Here is a 23,608-nt window from a genome sequence, read left to right as displayed (position 1 = left end):
ACCCACCCTCTCTCTGTCTCTCACAAACGCATGCGCGTGCACACACACACACACACGTTGCTTTAACAGTGATGGAGAGTCCTGCAGCCTGTCGATTTAATGAATCCCAGCAGAGGGGCTGTGAAGGGGGGAGGGAGAGGGAGAGAAGCATAGAAGGAGAGAGAAAATGAGATGGAGAGAGAGGGAGGTAGAGAGAGGTAGGAAGAGAGAGGGAGAGAGAATTACGAGAGAGAGGGAGAGAGAGTGCTCTTGTACAGCATTCATAAGTCTAGGAGAGTAGTCATCCTGACTCTGCTGCCTCAAATCACCTCTCCTACCACCCTCTCCTCTCCTACCACCCTCTCCTCTCCTACCACCCTCTCCTCTCCTACCACCCTCTCCTCTCCTACCACCAGACCTTCTCCTACCACCAGACCCTCTCCTACCACCAGACCCTCTCCTACCACCAGACCCTCTCCTACCACCAGACCTCCTCCTCAGATGGAACTGGTGTCACTGAGGGGAGGGGGGGAGGCCAGGGGGGGCAAACATGTTGACAAACATTTACTTTTTAAAATACCCACATTGAACTGTTGAACACAGTTTGCACAGTCAAAACAATATGGATAAATGTAACCAGAATCCCTACTGCACCTGTCTGACTCCAGGAACATGGTCTCACCACAACCTCAGAAACTGAGGAGTTACTGGACTGTTCCTGGCTCCATGGGCACATTTACTTACTGCTGCTTCATTGGTAGACCATTAGAGATGTCTCAAGCTAGCTGGTCGTAGTGAGGTTAGCTGGTCGTAGTGAGGCTAGCTGGTCGTAGTGAGGCTAGCTAGTCGTAGTGAGGCTTAGTTGCTAGTCATAGTGAGGGACTCTCAAAGAGCTGTATCACAGTGATGGATGTAGAAGGTAGGTTCTAGTAAAGTGTGACCCAATTTTTCCCCAGAAATAACACTTTTTAAAAATGTATTCCTCACCTCCTTCCCTCTTCCCCACTTACCCTACACCCTTCCACCCTCCTTCCCTCTTCCCCACTTACCCTACACCCTTCCACCCCTCCTTCCCTCTTCCCCACTTACCCTACACCCTTCCACCCCTCCTTCCCTCTTCCCCACTTACCCTACACCCTTCCACCCCTCCTTCCCTCTTCCCCACTTACCCTAACCCTTCCACCCCTCCTTCCCTCTTCCCCACTTACCCTAACCCTTCCACCCCTCCTTCCTCACCTCCTTCCCTCTTCCCCACTTACCCTACACCCTTCCACCCCTCCTTCCCTCTTCCCCACTTACCCTACACCCTTCCACCCCTCCTTCCCTCCTCCCCACTTACCCTACACCCTTCCACCCCTCCTTCCTCACCTCCTTCCCTCTTCCCCACTTACCCTACACCCTTCCACCCCTCCTTCCACCCCTCCTTCCCTCTTCCCCACTTACCCTACACCCTTCCACCCCTCCTTCCCTCTTCCCCACTTACCCTACACCCTTCCACCCCTCCTTCCACCCCTCCTTCCCTCTTCCCCACTTACCCTACACCCTTCCACCCCTCCTTCCTCACCTCCTTCCCTCTCTCCTCTGGCTTGGGTGATATTTCTGAGGTGAAAATATTTTGGATTCTGTCAGAGTGCATCAGCTCATTATGTGTGTGTATGTTTGCTGGCTGGTGTGTGTATGCTTGCGTGTGTGTCACACACACAAACAAACACACACATGTACACACACACACGTGCCCACACGTGGAGGAGGATGTGTTTCCTCTGCAGTGTGTGTCAGCACCGCAGGGGTTTGCTGGTTGCCCGGGCGGGCCTTATGGCCATGTGTTGGTTGCCATGGCCAGTGAGCGTTGCCAGGAGACCCCTGCTCCTTCCATCCTCCCCCATCCTCCCCCCATCCTCCCCCCAGCTCGCCCCTCCTCCCATCTGCCTTCACAGTGGGAGTCAAAGGCTAAGGGAAGTTGGATCAGAGAGGTGCACTGTGGTCCAACAGCAAATACCTGTCAAACACACCTGTCTAACTGGCTAGCAGCAGAGTCACAGGCAAGCAGCATAGGCTAACAGGCTAGCAGTGGACGCTAACAGGCTAACTGGCTAGCAGCAGAGGCTCACAGGCTAGCAGTGGATGCTAACAGGCTAACTGGCTAGTAGCAGAAGCTAACAGGCTAGCAGTGTTTACAATTGTCCACACGCGTGTGAATGTGGAGTTGTGATGTCGTGTGTGTTCAGGTTTCCTGTGAGCTTCCTCTCCTGTTGTGAGTACATGTTTTATTAATCACAGTCCCTTACTGTGCTGCATGCTCTGGTTAGAGATGCTCTCCTCTTAGTGCTTGTGAGCACACACGCACACGCATTCTCATACACACACGCATGCACACGCACACACACACACACATGTGCATGCACAGGCAGACACGCACACACACAAACGCATGCACACGCACACACACACACACACACACTGTAGTGGGTTCTCTCCAAGGTGGTGAATGACATCTAAAAATAAGTTGTTCCTCCTTGGCTGTCCTGGCCACACACACACACACACACAGTCACACCATAACTGTTCTGGAGATTCTAGTGTGTTCACAGACAGAGGGAGGGAAAGAGTGAGAGGAAGAGGAACAGAGAGAAGGTGAGAATAGGACTGTGATCTGCCATCACAGGAGAGGGAGAGAAAGAGAGAGGGAGAGAGAAGGAAGAGGGAGAGAGAAGGAAAGAGAGAGCAGAGATGACAATAACCGGAGCATGATCGATCTGCCTCATTAATAATGAAGCAGACAGGACTGCTCTTGTTGCTGGGCTCCTTTCTCTCCCTCCTCTCGCTCTACCCTGCTGTCTCATCTGTCCTTCTTTCTCTCTCCCTCCCCCTCCTCTCTCTCCTTCCTCTATCTCCCTCCCCCTCCTCTCTCTCCCTCTCCTCCTCTCCTCTCTTCTGCTGTCAGCAACTCTGTGCTGTAGTAAATCGTAGACTTGCTCCAGTGCAAGCAGAGGAGGGTAACACAATATCCCTCTTCTCCAGCCGGTTTACTACCCTTTCCTCCAGCCTGTCTGCTACCTGTCTACAGCAGAGAGGCAGGCAGAGGAGGAAAGATATATATATCTATATCCCTCTGCTCCAGCTGTGTCTCTTGGTTCTCCTGTCCTGGTTCTCCTCTCCTGGTTCTCCTCTCCTGGTTCTCGTCTTGCGAACGGTCCTCGAGCAACACGCAGAACAGAAGCGAACAGAAGCAGCGAATCAGGCTCCTCGTCCCATTGACCCAGCTGAGCATCCTCCTCCCCTCTCCCCCCTCTCTACCTCCTCCTCCCCTCTCTCTACCTCCTCCTCCCCTCCTCTCCTCCGTGGTTCACTCGCAGCATGGACTCCGGAGGGGAAGAAGGAGAGGGGTGGATGGAGGACCAGTGGGAGAAATGGTAGGATATCTCTCTTCTGTCCTCCTAGCAGCCAGAAACTCAGTGCTTTGACCTTGTGTGTGTGTCCGCGTGTTACGGTGGTGCTGTCGATGTGCTGCTCCCCGTCGTCTCTGCATGGTGCTGCGTCGGACCGGGATGCCCTTGAAGCACGGAGCATGCACAACCGTGAGAGACACAGGGAGGGAGAGAGACGGAGAGAGATGGAGAGAAAGGAGAAGGGAGAGAGATAGAAAAAGAGAAGGGAGAAAGATAGAAAAAGAGAAGGAGAGAGAAGGAGAAAGATATGTGAAGCAGAAGTATCCGAATGCTTGTGGGATGTCACAGGACTCCTGCATTAGGCTGTGGACTGGAGGAGGGAGTTATGGGGCAGGAGGATGGCGGGGAGATGGAGGGGGCATGGAGGGGCAATAGGGGGAAAAAGGATGGAGGGGAGATGGAGGGGGCATGGAGGGGCAATAGGGGGAAGGAGGATGGGTGGGGGATGGAGGGGGCTTGGAGGGGGGCAGCAGGGGGTATGGAGGGCTTCCTGGCTGGCTCTATCAGTTTGTTGTCTTGCCGTGTTTGGTGTATAGTGGCATATAAGACATGACTGTGTGGGGAGGGGGGTCATTGAATCAAGACTGATTGCGTTGTTGTGTATCTGGACCTCACAGAAATGGAAGCTGTTCTCTCATAGGTTAAAAACAGCTTGGTGATTAGAACCTTTCAAGAACTCACAGGTTCAAATCCCCCTGTACTGTTTTAGCATCATTCTACTTCTCTTGCCTCTGTTTCTCCTCATCCTCTCTCTCTGGAAAGAGTGAGTAACATATAAAACCTCTTTTGTTTTAGCTAAGCCCCTCAGGTCTGAAACCATCAGTCCAGTTCCAGGTTCTGATCAGTCCTTCCTAGTGTGTTGATTATTTAGTGGTTTAACAGCAGGTCTGTTTGCTCCTAGAGGTCAGTTAGTCAAGTTGGGTTGTGTATTATAATTCATGTCTTATACAGCAATTCAATTGCTTATATACATTGTTTATGCATCACTTTGAGCATTTGTATCCCAAAATGAATATGGATCCACCGCCTTATTGAAGGGGATGCAGCTGTAACTGATCATTTAAGTTGCACTTTAAACACAAACATGCAGAGAGAACATCTCTCCATCACCAACTCTCCATATCTTCTCGCACTCTGAGATCTCCACAACAATGTCACCGTTTTGTGCTCTGAGATCTCCACAACAATGTCACCATCTAGCGCTCTGAGTGTAAATTAAACACAGCATTTGAGTTTTTATTATTATTATCCAGTGTGACTGTTTCTTGTGCTGAGTTTTTGAAACATCTGATTGATTTATTCTAGGTGTGAGTGTGCCCCCTTCCCACCCTACCCAGAGTGCATTGCGGCAGAAGAAGGGTCACCCTGTCCTGGTGTTTTATGTCTCCCTCCCTCCTCCAGCCCTTTCTTCCCTCTCCCCTACTCCGCTTACTCCCTACACTTACGGCTTAAGTTCTCCTTAACTATGGGATGTGCGAGAGGGCGTTGCTCAGAATCCCTTAAAAGGTTTCCTTAGAAAAGGAAAGATGTTAGCTAATTATACTGAACGTGATTTTAGTAAAATTCCAAGGAGAACGTCTGTTAGCTTGTACCTTTTTCACAAGACAAAATTGTTAGCCTACCTGTGTTTATATTTTCGAAAAAAATAAATATACATGATAACAAATAACGTTTTATGATGAGCCAACTTGCTCCTCCCATACCTACCAAAGCTTTGGTACAAATAGAGAAAGAGAGGGAGGGGGGTAATGCTTCTGACTGGTCGATACAACTATCAATAACTCGGCAGAAAACTTCCCTATGCCTTCACCGCCATCTCGTCCATTAATTTGCAGTAATTGCATTCGGTTTACCAGCTCAAAATAATAATCATTATAATACTACATTTACATGAGGGACTTGTTGCATTTGTAACTGATAATTGTAACTGATTTAACTACTTGTACTCGCTGTGAATTATATTATTGTTGCTTACTTTCCTATAGGAAGGCCTACACTCTTGCACTCTCGAAGTTAATGTTGTTTAATTGTAATTTGTTTAACTACATGCTCTTATGATTCTTTCCATTGGCACTTATTTTCTTTTCACAATGTATGCAGACATCCCTACCTGCAAAAACTCAATTCAGGGACGCTATCAGGACGTGCGCTGTGTTACTCTCTCACCAAGACTGTTACTTGTTCTCTCGGTTTCCAGAGCCTGTCTATCAGAAATCATCATTGAACTGTCTCTCGCTTGCTCTAAATAAATAAAAAACCTAGAACCCAGCTGTTCACCCCAGCCCAGTGAGGAGGGAGCAGCGATTCACCCTGCTACCATGCACCAGGCAGCTAACTACACACCCTGCTACCATGCACCAGGCAGCTAACTACACACCCTGCTACCATGCACCAAGCAGCTAACTACACACCCTGCTACCATGCACCAGGCAGCTAACTACACACCCTGCTACCATGCACCAAGCAGCTAACTACACACCCTGCTACCATGCACCAGGCAGCTAACTACACACCCTGCTACCATGCACCAAGCAGCTAACTACACACCCTGCTACCATGCACCAGGCAGCTAACTACACACCCTGCTACCATGCACCAGGCAGCTAACTACACACCCTGCTACCATGCACCAGGCAGCTAACTACACACCCTGCTACCATGCACCAGGCAGCTAACTACACACCCTGCTACCATGCACCAGGCAGCTAACTACACACCCTGCTACCATGCACCAGGCAGCTAACTACACACCCTGCTACCATGCACCAGGCAGCTAACTACACACCCTGCTACCATGCACCAGGCAGCTAACTACACACCCTGCTACCATGCACCAGGCAGCTAACTACACACCCTGCTACCATGCACCAGGCAGCTAACTACACACCCTGCTACCATGCACCAGGCAGCTAACTACAGATCTGCAGGGATTGGCGAGTTCATGTCACATGTCACACCCGTGTTGTCAGTGTGTCAGACATTGCCCTTCCTCCTCTCAGGTGTCATCGCTCACTTGGGACAGAACTGTGTCTCTCCTTTTGCAATTCTCTCTCATCCTCCTCTTCTCTCTCTCATCCTCTCCCTCCCTCCTTCCGCCTCTCCCTCTTTCTACAAAGGCACATTATTGTGATGAACAGATGTGTCTCCCTTCCTCCCTCTTCACCCCCCTCCCTCTTCACCCTTCTCCCTCCCTCCTTCCCTCCATCTTAGAAACAGCCTGTTGTTGCAGCTGCTGATCATGGAGGACAACCATAGGGCAGCAGACATGTTGTCATGTGACAGGAAGCAGACAGTATCTGACGTAGCAGTGTTTAGTTTTGTGGATATTAGGAATGGAACCATACATGGTGGAATGATTCATTCGTGACACAAGCATGGGACAGTTGAAATCGAAGAGATGAAAAATGAATTGCGATTCACTTTTTAAACAGCAGAGGGCCTTATCTAATTTAGATTTTGAGTTCATTTTGAAACTTTCGAACATTTAGCAAATTTGCAAGAAAATTGCAGAAGTTTATTGTGAACCTGGACTTGTGTTTTGTATCGAATTGTGGGCTGAGTATATCGTTACATCCCTGCATATCCCACAACATGTGTGGATATGCTAAGCTAGCTATATGGATATGCATGTTGGGATATTCTACATAGTAGCATGGTGGTGGTGGGAATCTTTTGGTACCTCGAGGTTCGATTAAAATCGATTCTTGGGGTCACAATTTGAATAAAAATCACAAAAAAAAAAATCTAATGCTAAGCTTGCTGCAGTATGTCAGTATGGGTTTGTGGATATGCTAAGCTAGCTTTGTGAGAAAAGTTGAGCGGATATGCTCAGCTAGCTATGTAAGTAAGGTTGAGTGGATATGCTCAGCTAGCTCTGTGAGTAAGGTTGAGTGAATATGCTCAGCTAGCTATGTGAGTAAGGTTGAGTGAATATGCTCAGCTAGCTATGTGAGTAAGGTTGAGTGTGTGGGTGTGTGACCGTTTGGTGATGTTATGGTCTTGGAGAACTCATTGTCTGAGCTGGTAACTAAGATAAGACAGGAGATGTGATTAACAGTTAAATGTGTTCTTGTTGATGTCAGGACTCTGGCCCCCTGCAGTGATATAACGGTTGTCTTAGAGACGCCTGCTCACTCTGGCCCCTGGCTGCTGTCCAGACAGTGTGACACACACACACACACACACACACACACACACACACACACACACACACACACACACACTCCAGTGTTCATACAACCATGCTGACAGTTCAGGCCCCTCTTCCCCCACCTTGTCACACCAGCTCACGCATGGAGGAGCGTGAACATGACATGTCCCTCCTCCCTCCTGCCCCCTCCCTTCTCTCTCCTGCCCCCTCCCTCACTCCTCCCCCCTCCCTTCTCCCTCCTGCCCCCTCCCTCACTCCTCCCCCCTCCCTTCTCCCTCCTCCCCCCTCCCTCACTCCTCCCCCCTCCCTCCCTCCCAGTCTACAGGCAGGATGTGATCTCAGCAGTCTAGAAGTATGTTGATATGTATAAATACTGTAACATTAATGTCTGTCTTCCTCCGTCCCCTCTCTCTCCAGGTTAACCCATGACATCAGCTTGGAGGAGTTTGAGGATGAGGACCTCTCTGAGATCACAGACATCAAGGATGAGAGTGGGATGAGTCTGAACTGCAATGGGCTGGAGATGAAGGTGAGAGGAGGGGGGAGAGGGTCACATGCCGTGCTAGGCCTGGTCTGCTCTGGTCTGCTCTGGTCTGGTCTGGCCTGGCCTGGCCTGGTCTGGTTTGTTTTGGGTTGTCTGGGTTATGCCCCCCCCCCCCCCACACACACACCCACACACACTACGGGGACGGTGATTGGCTGGCAGCTTCTGGGTAGAAGCTCTGCTGGGTCCTGTGCTTGTCGCTGACCTGGATGCACCATGGGTAATATGGTAATTATTTTGCAGGAGGGTTTCAGCTATTCCCTTTAAGCCCATTGAAAGGATGCTGACGCTCCTACTAATGACACAGTGGTGTCATCAGATCCAGGACTGAGGAGTCAGACCCAGGACTGAGGAGTCAGACCCAGGACTGAGGAGTCAGACCCAGGAGTCAGACCCAGGACTGAGGAGTCAGACCCAGGACTGAGGAGTCAGACCCAGGAGTCAGACCCAGGACTGAGGAGTCAGACCCAGGAGTCAGACCCAGGACTGAGGAGTCAGACCCAGGACTGAGGTCTGCTGGGGGGAAGGATGAATAACCCTGAGCTGCACTTCTGGAGAAGGAGCTGGGAGAGAGAGAAATGGGAAGAGAGAGAAAGAGAGATATGAAGAGAGAGAGAGAGAGGTGAAGAGAGAGAGAGATGTGAAGAGAGAGATATGAAGAGAGAGAGATGTGAAGAGAGAGAGATGTGAAGAGAGAGAGATGTGAAGAGAGAGATGTGAAGAGAGAGATGTGAAGAGAGAGAGATGTGAAGAGAGAGAGATGTGAAGAGAGAGAGATGTGAAGAGAGAGAGAGGTGAAGAGAGAGAGAGGTGAAGAGAGAGAGATGTGAAGAGAGAGATGTGAAGAGAGAGAGAAAGAGATGTGAAGAGAGAGATGTGAAGAGAGAGATGTGAAGAGAGAGAGATGTGAAGAGAGAGAGAGATATGAAGAGAGAGAGATGTGAAGAGAGAGAGAGGTGAAGAGAGAGAGATGTGAAGAGAGAGAGATGTGAAGAGAGAGATGTGAAGAGAGAGAGAGAGAGAGAGAGATGTGAAGAGAGAGATATGAAGAGAGAGATGTGAAGAGAGAGAGAGAGAGAGATGTGAAGAGAGAGATGTGAAGAGAGAGATGTGAAGAGAGAGAGATGTGAAGAGAGAGAGAGGTGAAGAGAGAGAGATGTGAAGAGAGAGAGAGAGATATGAAGAGAGAGAGATGTGAAGAGAGAGAGAGGTGAAGAGAGAGAGAGAGATATGAAGAGAGAGAGAGAGAGAGAGGTGAAGAGAGAGAGAGGTGAAGAGAGAGAGAGATATGAAGAGAGAGAGAGAGAGGTGAAGAGAGAGAGGTGAAGAGAGAGAGAGGTGAAGAGAGAGAGAGGTGAAGAGAGAGAGATGTGAAGAGAGAGAGAGAGATATGAAGAGAGAGAGAGAGAGGTGAAGAGAGAGAGAGGTGAAGAGAGAGAGATGTGAAGAGAGAGAGAGAGATATGAAGAGAGAGAGAGAGAGAGAGGTGAAGAGAGAGAGAGGTGAAGAGAGAGAGAGATATGAAGAGAGAGAGAGAGAGGTGAAGAGAGAGAGATATGAAGAGAGAGAGAGAGAGGTGAAGAGAGAGAGAGGTGAAGAGAGAGAGAGGTGAAGAGAGAGAGATGTGAAGAGAGAGAGAGAGATATGAAGAGAGAGAGAGAGAGGTGAAGAGAGAGAGAGGTGAAGAGAGAGAGAGGTGAAGAGAGAGAGATGTGAAGAGAGAGATAATGAGACGGGGATGGGGGGAGAGAGAGAGAGGGATGGGGATGGGGAGAGAGGATGAAAGAGAAAAGGAAAAACGTAGAAGGAGAGCAGGATGGAGAGGTAGAGGAGAGGAGAGAGATGCACCCGTTCATGTATAATTCCAACTGATATATGTTTTTCCTGGTGAAATAAACCTTATTATCCCCAGCCACCCTGCTGTAACCAAGGCAACAGGAAGAAAAGACTGATGATTCAGTCATCCAGAGGAAAAAGGGGGAATCCTTTCTCTCTCCTCTCCGATACAGCAGCGTTGTTTGGGTTTAATAATGTTGCCTCTCCTTTTCTCTTTCTGTCTCTCTCCTTCTGCCTTTCCCTCTCTCTCCCTGTCAGGTCAGTTCTTTTCCTTTCTTCCTCCTCTCTTGTACTCACTGTGTATAACTATCCAGGGAGCTAATTATAGCTTGGATTTGTGAATTTGAGCTTTCAGAATGGGAGTGTGTGTGGATCCTCCCTCCCTCTCTCTCTTTCTCTCTCTTTCTCTCTGTCTATCGTGACCTCTCTTTTTCCCTCTGTCTTTTTCTCAAGTTTCAGTTTGAGGTTTATGGCCATTTGGAGCAAGTACAGGTACAGGGAACTCTTTGGTCCTGCTCCTCTCCTCTGCTCTCCCTCTCTTCACACACACACACACACACACACACACTCTCCCTTTCTTCACACACACACACACACACACACACACACACACACACACACACACACACACACACACACACACACACATACACATACACACACCATGGCTCTGTTCGAAAACTTAGACAGCTGTCTTAATCCTTGATGTCTTACTAGACAGGTGTCTAACGAGACAGCTCTCTTCGGGGTAAGGTATCTTGAAAACCGTTGTTTTCGAACAGCCTATTAAGACAGGATGTACGTCATCGCGCTGCGTGTACTTATGTGCTTGCACTAGCGTGCTTTGTCAGACGGCAGTCAATTGCATTGAGTTTATTGTCACACTAAGTCAAGTTAAGCTGTATTTAAACTTGTGTTAGATATAATCTCAATAGCTCATAACATTTGTGTTTGTATTTCACTCATTTGATAGGATTATGATAAAACGCAGCAACTAGCTAGTGTCTGCACTGCACGGCGATGCTAGCTACTGTACGTTATCGAAAAGTCGGAGCAAATTTACAAATTAGGAGTGTCATCAATAAAATAAGTACATTTTCAGCAACTACACTGCCCACTTCTCGATACATTTTTATTCAGATGCTGATTTACATGTACCGTTTAGCTGAAATGTGAATTGTAAAAACGTAGAGCAATGGCGGTCAAAGGATTCTGTTTAACTTGTTGCTCATGGTAACCCCGCGCACAGACTTATGGGTAATACGTGCCGCCATTAAGACAGCAAGGCAGCTCATATGCTCTCTTAAATGACCGTTATGTGACGTATTTCAAGGTATCTTATCAGACAGGAAGAGAAGATTTAAGACATTTCGAACAGACCTCGCTGTCTTAAAAGGGAGGAAGGAAGGAAGGACGCATTTGAAGAGTTTTCGAACAGAGCCAATGTCCCCTTCTGCAGTCGATACCCAGCCTGTCTGGGTCCTGTGATGCTCCAACTGTGCCTGTCCATTATTGATGAGGTCAGAGCAATCCCACAATCCCCTGGGGTGATGAGCTCATAAGTGAGGTTGTCTCTGTCTGTACAGGAGTGGCTCTGAAGCTCTTTGTGTGTGTGTGGGGGGGGGTGTTGGGGGGAAGGTAAAGGGATGTGATTAGTAGTCGTTTGTCGTGTGCAGAGAGGATGTCAGGGCAGGGTCAGCCTCTCAGATGATGTCATTATATTACCATTTCTTCCTGCCATTCTCCCTTTATCCATCCATCCACCTCTCTCTCTGTCCACCTTTCTCTCTCTCCACCTCTCTCTCTCTCCACCTCTCTCTGTCCACCTCTCTCTGTCTCCAGTTCTCTGTCTCTCTTCACCTAGGGTGTTTGAAGGACAGTGAGAGAGAGAGAGAGAGAGAGGGAAGAGAGAGAGAGAGAGGGAGGACAGAGAGAGAGAGAGAGAGAGAGAGGGAGAGAGAGAGGGAGGAGGAGAGAGAGAGGGAGGGCAGAAGGAGGAGGATGAGAAAGAGAGGGAGGAGGAGAGAGAGAGGGAGGGCAGAAGGAGGAGGATGAGAGAGAGAGGGAGGAGGAGAGAGAGAGGGAGGGCAGAGGGAGGAGGATGAGAGAGAGAGGGAGGAGGAGAGAGAGAGAGAGAGAGAGAGAGAGAGAGAGAGGGAGGAGGACAGAGAGAGAGGGAGGACAGAGAGAGAGAGAGAGAGAGAGAGAGAGAGAGAGAGAGGGAGGAGGACAGAGAGAGAGGGAGGGCAGAAGGAGGAGGATGAGAGAGAGAGAGGAGGAGAGAGAGAGGGAGGGCAGAAGGAGGAGGATGAGAGAAAGAGGGAGGAGGAGAGAGAGAGGGAGGGCAGAGGGAGGAGGATGAGAGAGAGGGAGGAGGAGAGAGAGAGAGAGAGAGAGAGAGAGAGAGAGAGAGAGAGAGAGAGAGAGAGAGAGAGAGAGAGGGAGGAGGACAGAGAGAGAGGGAGGACAGAGAGAGAGAGAGAGGGAGGAGGAGGAGAGAGAGAGGGAGGGCAGAAGGAGGAGGATGAGAGAGAGGGAGGGCAGAGAGAGAGAGAGAGAGAGAGAGAGAGAGAGAGAGAGAGAGAGAGAGAGAGAGAGAGAGAGAGAGAGAGAGAGAGAGAGAGAGAGGGTGGGCGGGCATGAGTCAACCAAATCAAGGAGGAAAAAATAATGGTATTTCCATGGCAACAATGTTGTCCTTGCCGTCTCTTCGCACAGAAGATACTTTTAGAACGCAAACATACACACACACAGCACACGCACACATGCATACCAACACTGCGTTGCCAGGGAGATGGTGACTGTCATATGCCCTGTGATTGGTCCTCCAGCACATGGTCACTGCAGCGCCATGTGGGGTCCAGTGCTGTCTCCACAGGCAGAGATAGACAGACAGGTGGACACCTGCAGGTGGGACAAGGGGTGGAGCTCAGTGGTCAGAGCCGATCTGCTGATCAAGAGGCGTCTGATCCAAATCCCCCCGCTGATGAGAAATCTAATGTAAATACACAGTGTTTGTGTATGATATTTTATTGGTACATTAGTATCGTGGTCTCTGCTTCATCACCATGACTACAGAAGGCTTGTACTCTGTGTCAGTGCCATCACAGGGGTCACGTGGTCTGGATCATAGACATATATACGTATATATGTCGATGGTCTGGATCCATTCACAGATTTCTGCCCTGTCAGAGCCCCAGGTTGTGACTCACTCCCCAGAGCTCTGCTGATTGGCTGAGGCAGAGCAGCAGAATGTTCAGGCAAGTGCCTCTCTTTCCCGTCGCTAAGCCCCCAAGGTCTCCTAGCAACAGGGCCGGTGCTCTTAAAGGGACCAGGGATATAATAGAGGTCAGTGAGAGAGGTGGTGTGTGTGTGTGTGTGTGTGTGTGTGAGAGAGAGAGCGTGAGTGTGTGAGAGAGGGAGAGAGGTGGTGTGTGTGTGTGAGAGAGGGTGTGTGTGAGAGAGGTGGGGTGTGTATAAGGGAGAGAGGTGGGGTGTGTGTGTCTGTGTGTGAGAGAGAGAGAGAGTTTGTGTGTGAGTGTGAGAGTTAACGGGTAGAGTTCCCCAGCCTGAGGGCTAATCTATCAGGGTGGGGGGAGGGATTCATCTGTTCTCTGTCTAGATTAGATTAAGACTGTGAGGATGGAGAGAGTGACTTCATCAGAGCTGACTGGAGTCCTGGGAGGAGAAGGGGGGGGGGTCTGGGGGGGGGGGAGATCTGGGGGAGGGGGGGATGGGTCTGGGGAGGGGGGAGGGGAGATCTGGGGGAGGGGGGTCTATTCCTGTCTGGAGTCTGACAGGGGGCAGATGAAAGATGTTTATAGGAGAGGAGGAGGAAGGAGGGATAATGGCATGGATGTAGGGTGGAAGGACAGATGGATGTAGGGTGGAAGGACAGATGGATGGTAGGGTGGAAGGACAGATGGATGTAGGGTGGAAGGACAGATGGATGTAGGGTGGAAGGACAGATGGATGGTAGGGTGGAAGGACAGATGGATGTAGGGTGGAAGGACAGATGGATGGTAGGGTGGAAGGACAGATGGACAGATTCCCCCTCCTGCAGTCTGCAGGCAGATTCTACAGGAACGGGGTTTCACCTATTAGATTGGCCTGGAATTCCATCGTTTTTCTCCAACCACTTACATATGTCTTTCTTTCACTGTCCTTTCTGTTTCATCCGTAGACCTCCCCAGGGAATATTAGAGAGATAGGGAGGGGCATAGAGGGAGAGGCAGAGGGAGAGGCAGACAGAGAGACAGAGAGACAGAGAGAGGCAGAGAGAGAGGCAGAGAGAGGCAGAGAAAGACAGAAAGAAATAGAGGCAGGTTCCCAAAAATGTAAATGTTTCTTAAATTAACTCTATGTCACTGTTTCTTAGCTCTTAGCTTTTAGTTTCTTTTAACTTGTCTTGTTCTGTGTTTTCTGTCTGTAACTCTGTGTTTTTTATGCTGCTGCCTGTCTTGGCCAGGTCTCCCCTTGAAAAAGAGATTTTAATTTCAATGGCACTTCCTGGTTAAATAAAGGTTAAATAAAAAAATAAAAATAAGAGAGAGAGGCAGTGGGAGAGAGGCAGAGAGAGAGACAGAGAGAGAGGCAGAGAGATCCTTGATGATTTGTGTTGATTGGCGTGAACCCCATACGAATGTTCCTTTGAGCACAACATCAAACCATGCCGTCAGACTAGCGCTCGTCTCTTTTATTTAGGTATGTTAGGCTTTAGTCAAATCATAGTCTCTGCCAAAAAATACCTGCAAACCAGCAAAGACTCTCATTCATAAACACACACAATGTATTTTTGTTGCTGGCCACCGTTAGTTTACCCAGGGCTAGCTTTATGAAAGCTGGTGATTAGCCTGCCCACTGTTAGTCCATATAGGGCTAGCTTCCTGGAAGATAGTGATTAGCCTGCCCACTGTTAGTCCATATAGGGCTAGCATCCGGAAGATAGTGATTAGCCTGCCTATCGTTAGTCCATATAGGGCTAGCATCCGGAAGATAGCGATGAGCAAAGCTGTTTGTTTACACAGGCAGGTGACGCAGGCTTGTTTGTCAGGACAGATTAATTCAGTGTTGTATTGTTCTCCCGCCTGTGTTAAATATAGCTGAGCACTCAGGCATGTCAATGCTGTCTGTGTGTGTGTGTGTGTGTGTGTGTGTGTGTGTGTGTGTGTGTGTGTGTGTGTGTGTGTGTGTGTGTGTCTGTCTGTCTGTCTGTCTGTCAGTCTGTGTGTGTGCTGTATGTGTGTACACCACAGATGGAAAAATTACACACATCCTTTCCTCAAGTAGAAGTACAGATACTCGAGTTAGATAAGACTGGTAAAAGTTGAAGTACTGACTAAATTTTTTCACTCAAGTTAAAGTAGTCATGTCGACATGAACTCCCTCTGTCTCATCCATAACATACCTTTTTCCACACAGTGAAAGGAGGAGAGAGGTGAACAGAGAAGTTTTTGTAGAAACTTTGTTTAGAAAATATATTTTTAAAATTTATAGCAAAGTAAAGTACCGATACCAGAAAAATCTACTAAAGTACAGTAACCCAGACAGACCTAACCTTAACCCTACAGCAGAACAACTACCATCTGGATCTTTAAAGCTGTTCTGGGTGCAGGCTGATGCTTTATAGTGATTACCAGTCATTAGGTGTGTTCGACTTCATACAGCACCGGTGGCGCCTACAGTCAGCTGCCTTGAATCTGAGAATGCCATTGGCTGCTTCAAGTCAGCCGGGCTGCAGGTGGCTGAAGGAGACGCCGACGCTGCATGAAGTCGAACACACCTATTAATTTGTTGATCACACGATTAGATGTTGATCACATGATTAGATGTTGATCACGTGTGTTTTGATGTGTGTGTAGTGTGTGTGTGTAGTGTGTAGTGTGTGTGTGCAGGGTTACAGAGGTCAGGTCCTCTGAGGTGTGTGTAGTGTGTGTGTGTGTGTGTGTGTGTGCAGGGTTACAGAGGTCAGGTCTTCTGAGGACATTAGCTGAGCTGACATCGGTCCTGGTCACCTGCTGAGAGAGAAACACCAGGTCACATGACCTGCTCACATGACCTGCTCACATGACCTGCTTGTGTGATCGGTTGTCATTCTAGGACAGTTGTAAACACTTATTAGCTTAATGTCCTTGCTTAATCTCTCTTCGATTATCCTGTATCTCAGTATCTCTCTCTCTTTCTCTCTCTCGCTCTCTCTCTCTCTCACTCTCTCTCTCTCTCTCTCTCTCTCTCTCTTTTCCTCTCTTCCTCTCCTCTCCTCCCCCCTCTCCTTCTGTGTGGTAAGTCGCTCAGTGTGGGCAGAGAGAGGGTGACTGCTGATTGGTCAGCTCATCTCCCCCTCCTTTCTCTCAGTCTTCTCTCTCTATTCAGCCCCTCCTTCACTCCTACTATCCTAACTAGGCTGTGTAGCTGTTTTCTCTCTCCATTACTAGGTCTTTCTTCTGACTGACGCATGTATCCTCAAATCCCTGCAGGGCCATGTGAGGCGGGGGACCAATAGCGTGTCAGGGAGGGCGGAGCTAGGAGCTGTCGGACACATCCACACGGAGATGCTTCATTTGGACCTGATCGACGACGCCGACAGTTACTGCGGCGACACAGAACCCTCGAAGCCGTGCGCTACAGCATCCCTGCTAGCAACCAAAGACCCCACGGCAACCATAACCATGGATACCTACCGTCCCAAGAGACCTACAACCCTTAACCTCTTCCCCATGGTGCCACGCACACAGGTGAGCCCTCCCTCCCTCTCCTTCTTTCCTCTCCTTCCTCCCTCCTTCCTCTTCCTGACCCTCGCTTCTCCTCGTTAACTCTAGTTTGTGACAGTTGAGTGGAGACAGAGGGGGGAGGGAGAATGAGTGACTGACATCTCTCTTACTCCGGGTCTGGTCTCTGTGTGTGTTTTAGAGCTTGAGGTGAGATCAGACTGGTATTAGAAGTCACCACTGTCCTCTCCACCACTCTCCTCTCCTCAACTCCTTTTCTCCTCCCCTCCCCTCTCCTCTTCGCTCCGCTCCGCTCTCCTCCCCTCTCCTCTCCCCTCCCCTCTCCTCCTCTTCTCTTCTCTCCTCCCTTCCTCTCTCCTCCCCTCCTCTCCTCTCCTCTCTCCCCTCTCTCCCTCCCCTCCCCTCCTCTCTCCTCTCCCCTCTGCTCCTCTCTCTGGGTTCTGGGTTAGGCTAGACAGAACAACGTCTGGATTGTGAAGAGAAACAAGAAGAGAGGGAAATGTGTTGTTTTTATTCGTGCCCATCTCCGTTAGGGTGACGACGTGCTAGCTCGTGACTGTGTGTGTGTGTGTTTGTGAGTGTGTGTGTGCGTGTGTCTCTCTCTTTACAGGAGCTGCTATAAGAGCTGCTACTTTACTGTATTAGTGTGTGTGAGAGCAGTCATGTGCATTCAGCCTGATGTAGACTGCATAGCCATGATGATCTTCCCCAGTCTGCAGTAACGCTGCAGTTACACACCACCAGTCTGACCCACAAACATATACCTTTCTACTTGTTACTCATATACCAGAACACTTTGGTATGTTGTGCATGTAGTAAGCCAGCAAAAAACCAGGCATCAGAAGTTTGTACATCGTACTCTACAGTGTTGTGACGGTCAGAGTTAAGGTGTGAACATGGGAATACTGCACTGGCACCACTGGCACTTGGTGAAAATGATGGGTATAGCTCAGTGGTAGAACATGGGGATGGGTATAGCTCAGTGGTAGAACATGGGGATGGGTATAGCTCAGTGGTAGAGCATGGGGATGGGTATAGCTCAGTGGTAGAGCATGGGGATGGGTATACCTCAGTCGGTAGAGTATTTGACTGCAGATCAAGAGGTTGCAGGTTGTGTGTACAGCATGTGTGCATGTATGTATATCTGTGTGTGTGTATTTAATGGTTCCAGTAAGCAGATCCGCCCTACTCAGTGAATGTAAGCTCAGTCGGAGTGTGTTTCTGGAGGTAGGTGTGTGTTTCTGGAGGTAGGTGTGTGTTTCTGGAGGTAGGTGTGTGTTTCTGGAGGTAGGTGTGTGTTTCTGGAAGTAGGTGTGTGTTTCTGGAAGTAGGTGTGTGTTTCTGGAGGTAGGTGTGTGTTTCTGGAGGTAGGTGTGTGTTTCTGGAGGTAGGTGTGTGTTTCTGGAAGTAGGTGTGTGTTTCTGGAGGTAGGTGTGTGTTTCTGGAGGTAGGTGTGTGTTTCTGGAGGTAGGTGTGTGTTTCTGGAGGTAGCTGTGGTCCTCCACCTAATCTGATCTAATCCTTCATCTTAGAGAGTGGACGTGTGTCTACCTCCAGCCCTGGACACACGTGTGTGTGTGTGTGTGTGTGTGTGTGTGAACACTCCCAGTCTCCCCTCTTACTGTGGGTCCCTGCATACTGTTCAGACACACACACACAGACATGCACACACCGAGGCAGACACACACCTGCATGCACCCGCACACAGATGCACGTCATCTCCCTCCACCTGCCGCATCACTGGTACGGTCTCCATGGTGACAGGTCTTCTTGTCTGAAGCATCACTGAGTGAGTCAGAGGAGACGGGGGGAGTTTTTATTTCGGGCAAATCATCACAGGAGCCATCACCCACCTCATCAGTTATGACACACAAACACACACACACATACACTCACACATGAATTCACACATACACTCACAGTCACATACACACGCACACTCACATTCACACATACCTACACACATATACGCGCGTACACACTCAAGTATACCTCACACACACACACACACACACACACACACACTGGGACCCACTACTTCAGCTCGAGTTTGAGGGTTAGAATTACATTAAGGGCTTCAGGGTCAGAGACAGTTTGAAGGTGAGGTGAATGGTCCCACTAGGATAGAAAAACACATTTTTGTCTCTGTGTGTTCCCAGCTGGGAAAAAGGGTTCTGGTTCCCTTTAAATGCTCACCACGAAGCCTGGACAAAAGAATCCCTGCTCATTCAACAGAATAAAAGCCTGTGTGTGTTAGTGTGTGTGTGTGTGTGTGTGTGTGTGTGTGTGTGTGTGTGTGTGTGGAAGAGCGAGAGAGCCCAGAGAGAGAGAGATTTTGTGTACATTGAGTTTGTGCATCCAGAACTCTCCCACTAACTCTCTGTCCCTTTCTCTGCCCCTTCTATCCTCCACCACACTCTCTCCTCTGTCATTCTCTCTTTTCTTTCGCTCTACATCCCTCCATCTACATTTCTTATTTCCTCTCTCTCATCTCTCTGTCTCCATGTCGGACCGGCAGGATACGCTGAACAACAATTCGTTTGGTAAGAAGTACAGCTGGCAGGAGAAAGTGTCTCGGTCGTCCTCCCCCCTCAAGACAGGTGAGCTGCTCCGTTCTGCCGCTCTCTCCTCAGGAGATGGCTGGATCACACCAACAGAGCTCTGCTTTAGGGGTGGGGGGAGCGATGCTGAACTAACAGTTTTAGAAGCACAGGACAGCTCAGCATGATGTCAGGATGTTGTTCTGTTCAGCGGGCTAACTGTCATACACAAATAACATATCTGTGGATTGTTTAAATATAAATACTGCACATCCACGGAACACATCCAGAGCTTTATTTAACTCTTTAGTGCAGCTGTATATAACTGAAACAGTGGCTACGCTAGGCTACGCTAGGCTATAATATGTACTGCCTGTAACCATAACGGTATGTTGCCACTGTAATTCTAGGTTATGCTCGGTTGCGTTTGGCTATGCAGGGCTATGATGGGCCGTGTTATGCTGAGCTATGCTAAACCATAACCTGCTATGCTAGGCTAAGCCATAACCTGCTATGCTAGGCTAAGCCATAACCTGCTAGGCTAGGCTATGCTAAGTCATGTTGACAGCCAGCTGGGGCGTAGCTAGTCCAGAGCTGCCAAGCTTTTTCAGCCTCTTTACAGAACTGACATAGCTTCCAGACCGGCTCTGGCAGTTCAGGCACTGCACCCAGCTCAGGCACTGCACCCAGCTCAGGCACTGCACCCAGCTCAGGCACTGCACCCAGTTCAGGCACTGCACCCAGCTCAGGCACTGCACCCAGCTCAGGCACTGCACCCAGTTCAGGCACTGCACCCAGTTCAGGCACTGCACCCAGCTCAGGCACTGCACCCAGTTCAGGCACTGCACCCAGCTCAGGCAGTTCAGGCACTGCACCCAGCTCAGGCACTGCACCCAGCTCAGGCACTGCACCCAGCTCAGGCACTGCACCCAGCTCAGGCACTGCACCCAGTTCAGGCAAAATGTTACATTTTACATACATGTTTGAGTTTGGCAAACAAACATATGCAGTATGGTTGAAAAGTTACTAGCCACAAAAAGGAATGATTTTCTGAGTATAAACTTTACGAACGTAACCGTTAATAGAAGAACTGGAGTAAAGTATTTCATGAAGTATGGAAAACCGACGGAATGCAAACCCCAAATTATTATTTCTGTTTCAGTCTTTTACTGCTGGGTCTGGCTGGAGATTATGACATCATAAATCACATCTCATATCTTCTGCTGTGTGCTGAATATGTTGAGTAATGTGGATTATTATCCGTGGGTTACCTAACAAGCTACATTTTGCTGCTGTCTCATTTCTCTTTTCCCTCGTGTGTGTGTGTGGTCGCCTGTGTCCTGTCTCCGGTCATACGTGTGCTGTTGGGTGTATGTTGTTTGTGCGGTGTGTGATCCTGTGTGCCAACACCATGTCTTGGCTGTGTGTGAATTGTGCACGTGTGTGTGCGTGCATTGTGTGTTTGTATGGCTGTGTGCTGTCTTGGACCTGTCTGTGTGTCTGTCTGTGTGTCTGTCTGTGTGTCTGTCTGTGTGTCTGTCTGTGTGTCTGTATGTGTGTGTCTTGCTTGTCTGCTCACCTTGTCTCTCTCTGTCTGGCTCATCTCTGTGTCTACATGTGTGTGTGCACCTGTTTGTGCGTGTCCCCTTCCCAGGTGACCTTTCCCCCCCACGAGCACACCTGTCTGAGCGACGAGGACAAGCAGCGGGGTGGGGCCCAGGTGGGCGTGGCCCAGACCAAGGACTGTGGTACGTCCACGGACGGCCCCTGCCGACGCGGCCACGCCCCCGTCACCACGGGAACACGCTCCAAGCTGCAGGACAGGAAGCCGCCGCCGCCCCCGCCCCCGCCCCAGGACTACGCCCCCGCCCCCCTGCGCCCCAGGGGGGGCGTGGCCGAGGACAGGATCCACTACACCACGGACGTGTGTCTGGAGCCCACTGAGGAGATCTACCTCACGCCCGTGCTGCGCTCCTCAGAGTCGCTCCACGACCACGCCCACGACCACGCCCACGATCACGCCCAGCCAGACCTTCCTCCCTCCCAGCAGCCGGAGCACGGCCGCATGTCCCTCAGCTCAGACACTGAAGGCCCGCCTCCTTACCAGCCCCTCCCCGACCGGACCAATCCCTGCATCAGCGAGGAGGACGAGGTCTACGTGGCCCCGCCCCCTTCTTACGCTTCGTGCATGGAGGCGCTCGCCACCCCTCCCGCCCCCCTCGGGGGCCCTGCCCTGGACATGAGCCTGCAGGGGGCAGGACTGGGTGTGGTGGGGGCGGGACTGGGTGTGGTGGGGGCGGGACTGGGTGTGCAGTACGTGGATGACTATGGGGGGGAGGAGGAGGAGGAGGACAGGGTGCTGAGGGACGGACCAGGGGTGGAGGGGGGAGGTGGGGGGAGGCAGGGGGCAGGCAGGGGGCCGGGGGACCCCGGGGCCCCACCTCGGACTGCCATGAGTTCGGAGGCCAGCGGCCTCTCGTACGACTCTGTGAAATACACGCTGGTGGTGGACGAACACGCCCAGCTGGAACTCATAAGCCTGCGGCAGTGTTACCAAGGTTACAGCGACGACAGCGACACGGCAACCGTGTACGACAACTGCGTCTCGTCTCCGTATGAGTCGGCCATCGGGGAGGAGTACGAGGAGGAGGGGGAGGAGGAAGAGGAGGACGAAGAGGAGGAGGAGCGAGCCAGGGTAGGAGGGGGGAGGAGAGAGGCCAGTGCTTGTCTCTCTGACGACTCCACCCCAGAGGCTGACCTGAACTTCTCTAAGAAGTTCCTCAACGTCTTCCTCAACGGACGCTCACGCTCCTCCAGTAAGTAGAGAGAGAGAGAGAGAGAGAGAGAGAGAGAGAGAGAGAGAGAGAGGGAGGGAGGGAGGGAGAGGGAGAGGGAGGGAGGGAGGGAGGGAGGGAGGGAGGGAGGGAGGGAGGGAGGGAGGGAGGGAGGGAGGGAGGGAGGGAGGGAGGGAGGGAGGGAGGGAGGGAGGGAGGGAGGGGGAGGGAGAGGGGGATATAATTTTTCCCTGGTTGTCCAGTAATGCTGGGGACACACTAAACTATTTTTTTAACGTTATAAGATTTTCAAACTGTGAGAACCCACAAACATGAGGACAAAAAATCCTAGATTTAGCCGTTTTGCTCCTACATTGTGTGGTGTGCCATGATTTGTCAAAGACAGCACACCACACACAAACAGATTTCCAACCAGTGTCCCGAATGTTAACACAAGAAATCTCGTAAAATCTGTCGAGACGAAAGAATAAGCATGGGGGACTATATGCAGGAAGAAATTGCGATGATAGTGTTTGGAATTATTTTCACAAAAAAATTCACGGAAAAAAAGAAAAGGGTTTGCTGTTGCTACAAATCAATTCCATTTAATTTTGTGTTGCGCGGTGTCTCCGTTTGTTATGCTTCTGTATTGTCTTAGATTGCTTTCTGATTGGATATTGTTTCGTTTCACGTGATAAACTCGGGTTTGTTCTCGGGGTTTCCCCCACACATCAGGATTTCTAATCGCAAATATTCAACATGTTGAATATGTAGGATTCGCAATCGGGGCGCCTCCAAATTGCTTCCGAGCAGATTTGGTCACTCACAACTCAAAACGAAGGGAACATTTGATAAGATAATGTGTAGAACCATCATGATAATCGGGACGTTACCTAGGCTAGGATTGTCGGAAGGGGCGAAATCGGCCCGATAATCCTGTAGTGTGTCCCCAGCATTAGGCTGTGTGTGTTTGCCCCACACTCACCCCTCACCACTAACTGATCTAATTTTTGTCAATTCAACAGATAGTGATGAAATCCAATTTGTATATGGTACAGAAGTAATCAAATAGTTATCTAAAAATAACTAGCTAACACCCGGCAGTTCTGGGTGTAGGAACGCTGTGCTAAAAGCTAATAGCTCAGAGCTTTCAGTTCCATGGAGGGAGGGAGAGATATTTCTTAAATCAGAGGTCTTCAGCCCTGGACCTCAGTACCTCCGTCCTGCATATTTGAGATGTTTCCCTGCTCCATCACACCTGATTCAAATGAATGGTCGTTATCTATTTAGGCAGAAGCCTGTAGACCCCTGTCCTAAATACTATTCTCCCTCTGCTGTGCAGGGGGCAGAACTGATGCTAGCTCGTAGCGTGTTCCAGAGACAGAGAGGAGGAGAGGGGGAGAGGAGGAGAGGGGGAGACTGGGGGAGAGGGGGATACTGGGGGAGAGGGACACAGGAAGAGGGAGACTTTTATTTTTTTTACAAACCATACATTGCAACATTGATAATCTTTTAGTTCATGAAAGGTACAGAACATTTGCCAAATGGCAACTAACATTGTAATCAAAATACACATTTTATAATACAGGATTAATAATGGATTACAAA

General features: G+C 49.9%; 1 protein-coding gene across 1 annotated transcript in view; it reads left to right on the top strand.

The window, feature by feature from the left end:
- mapk8ip1b (mitogen-activated protein kinase 8 interacting protein 1b) overlaps positions 1-23,608 on the top strand; it is a 29,638-nt gene that overhangs the window by 2,366 nt on the left and 3,664 nt on the right. Inside the window, exons 2-5 of the mRNA XM_084682324.1 lie at positions 7,996-8,107; positions 16,435-16,692; positions 19,205-19,295; positions 20,888-22,042. Of these exons, the coding sequence (XP_084538450.1) occupies positions 7,996-8,107; positions 16,435-16,692; positions 19,205-19,295; positions 20,888-22,042 (1,616 nt within the window). The remainder of the gene's footprint in view (positions 1-7,995; positions 8,108-16,434; positions 16,693-19,204; positions 19,296-20,887; positions 22,043-23,608) is intronic.

The sequence above is a fragment of the Hypomesus nipponensis genome, chromosome 19, assembly GCF_054491055.1.
Source record: "Hypomesus nipponensis isolate SF chromosome 19, ASM5449105v1, whole genome shotgun sequence".
In the NCBI taxonomy this organism is placed as follows: Eukaryota; Metazoa; Chordata; class Actinopteri; order Osmeriformes; family Osmeridae; genus Hypomesus; species Hypomesus nipponensis.
The sequence above is the reverse complement of the archived record's forward strand: the minus strand, read 5'-3'. Positions and strand labels throughout refer to the sequence as shown.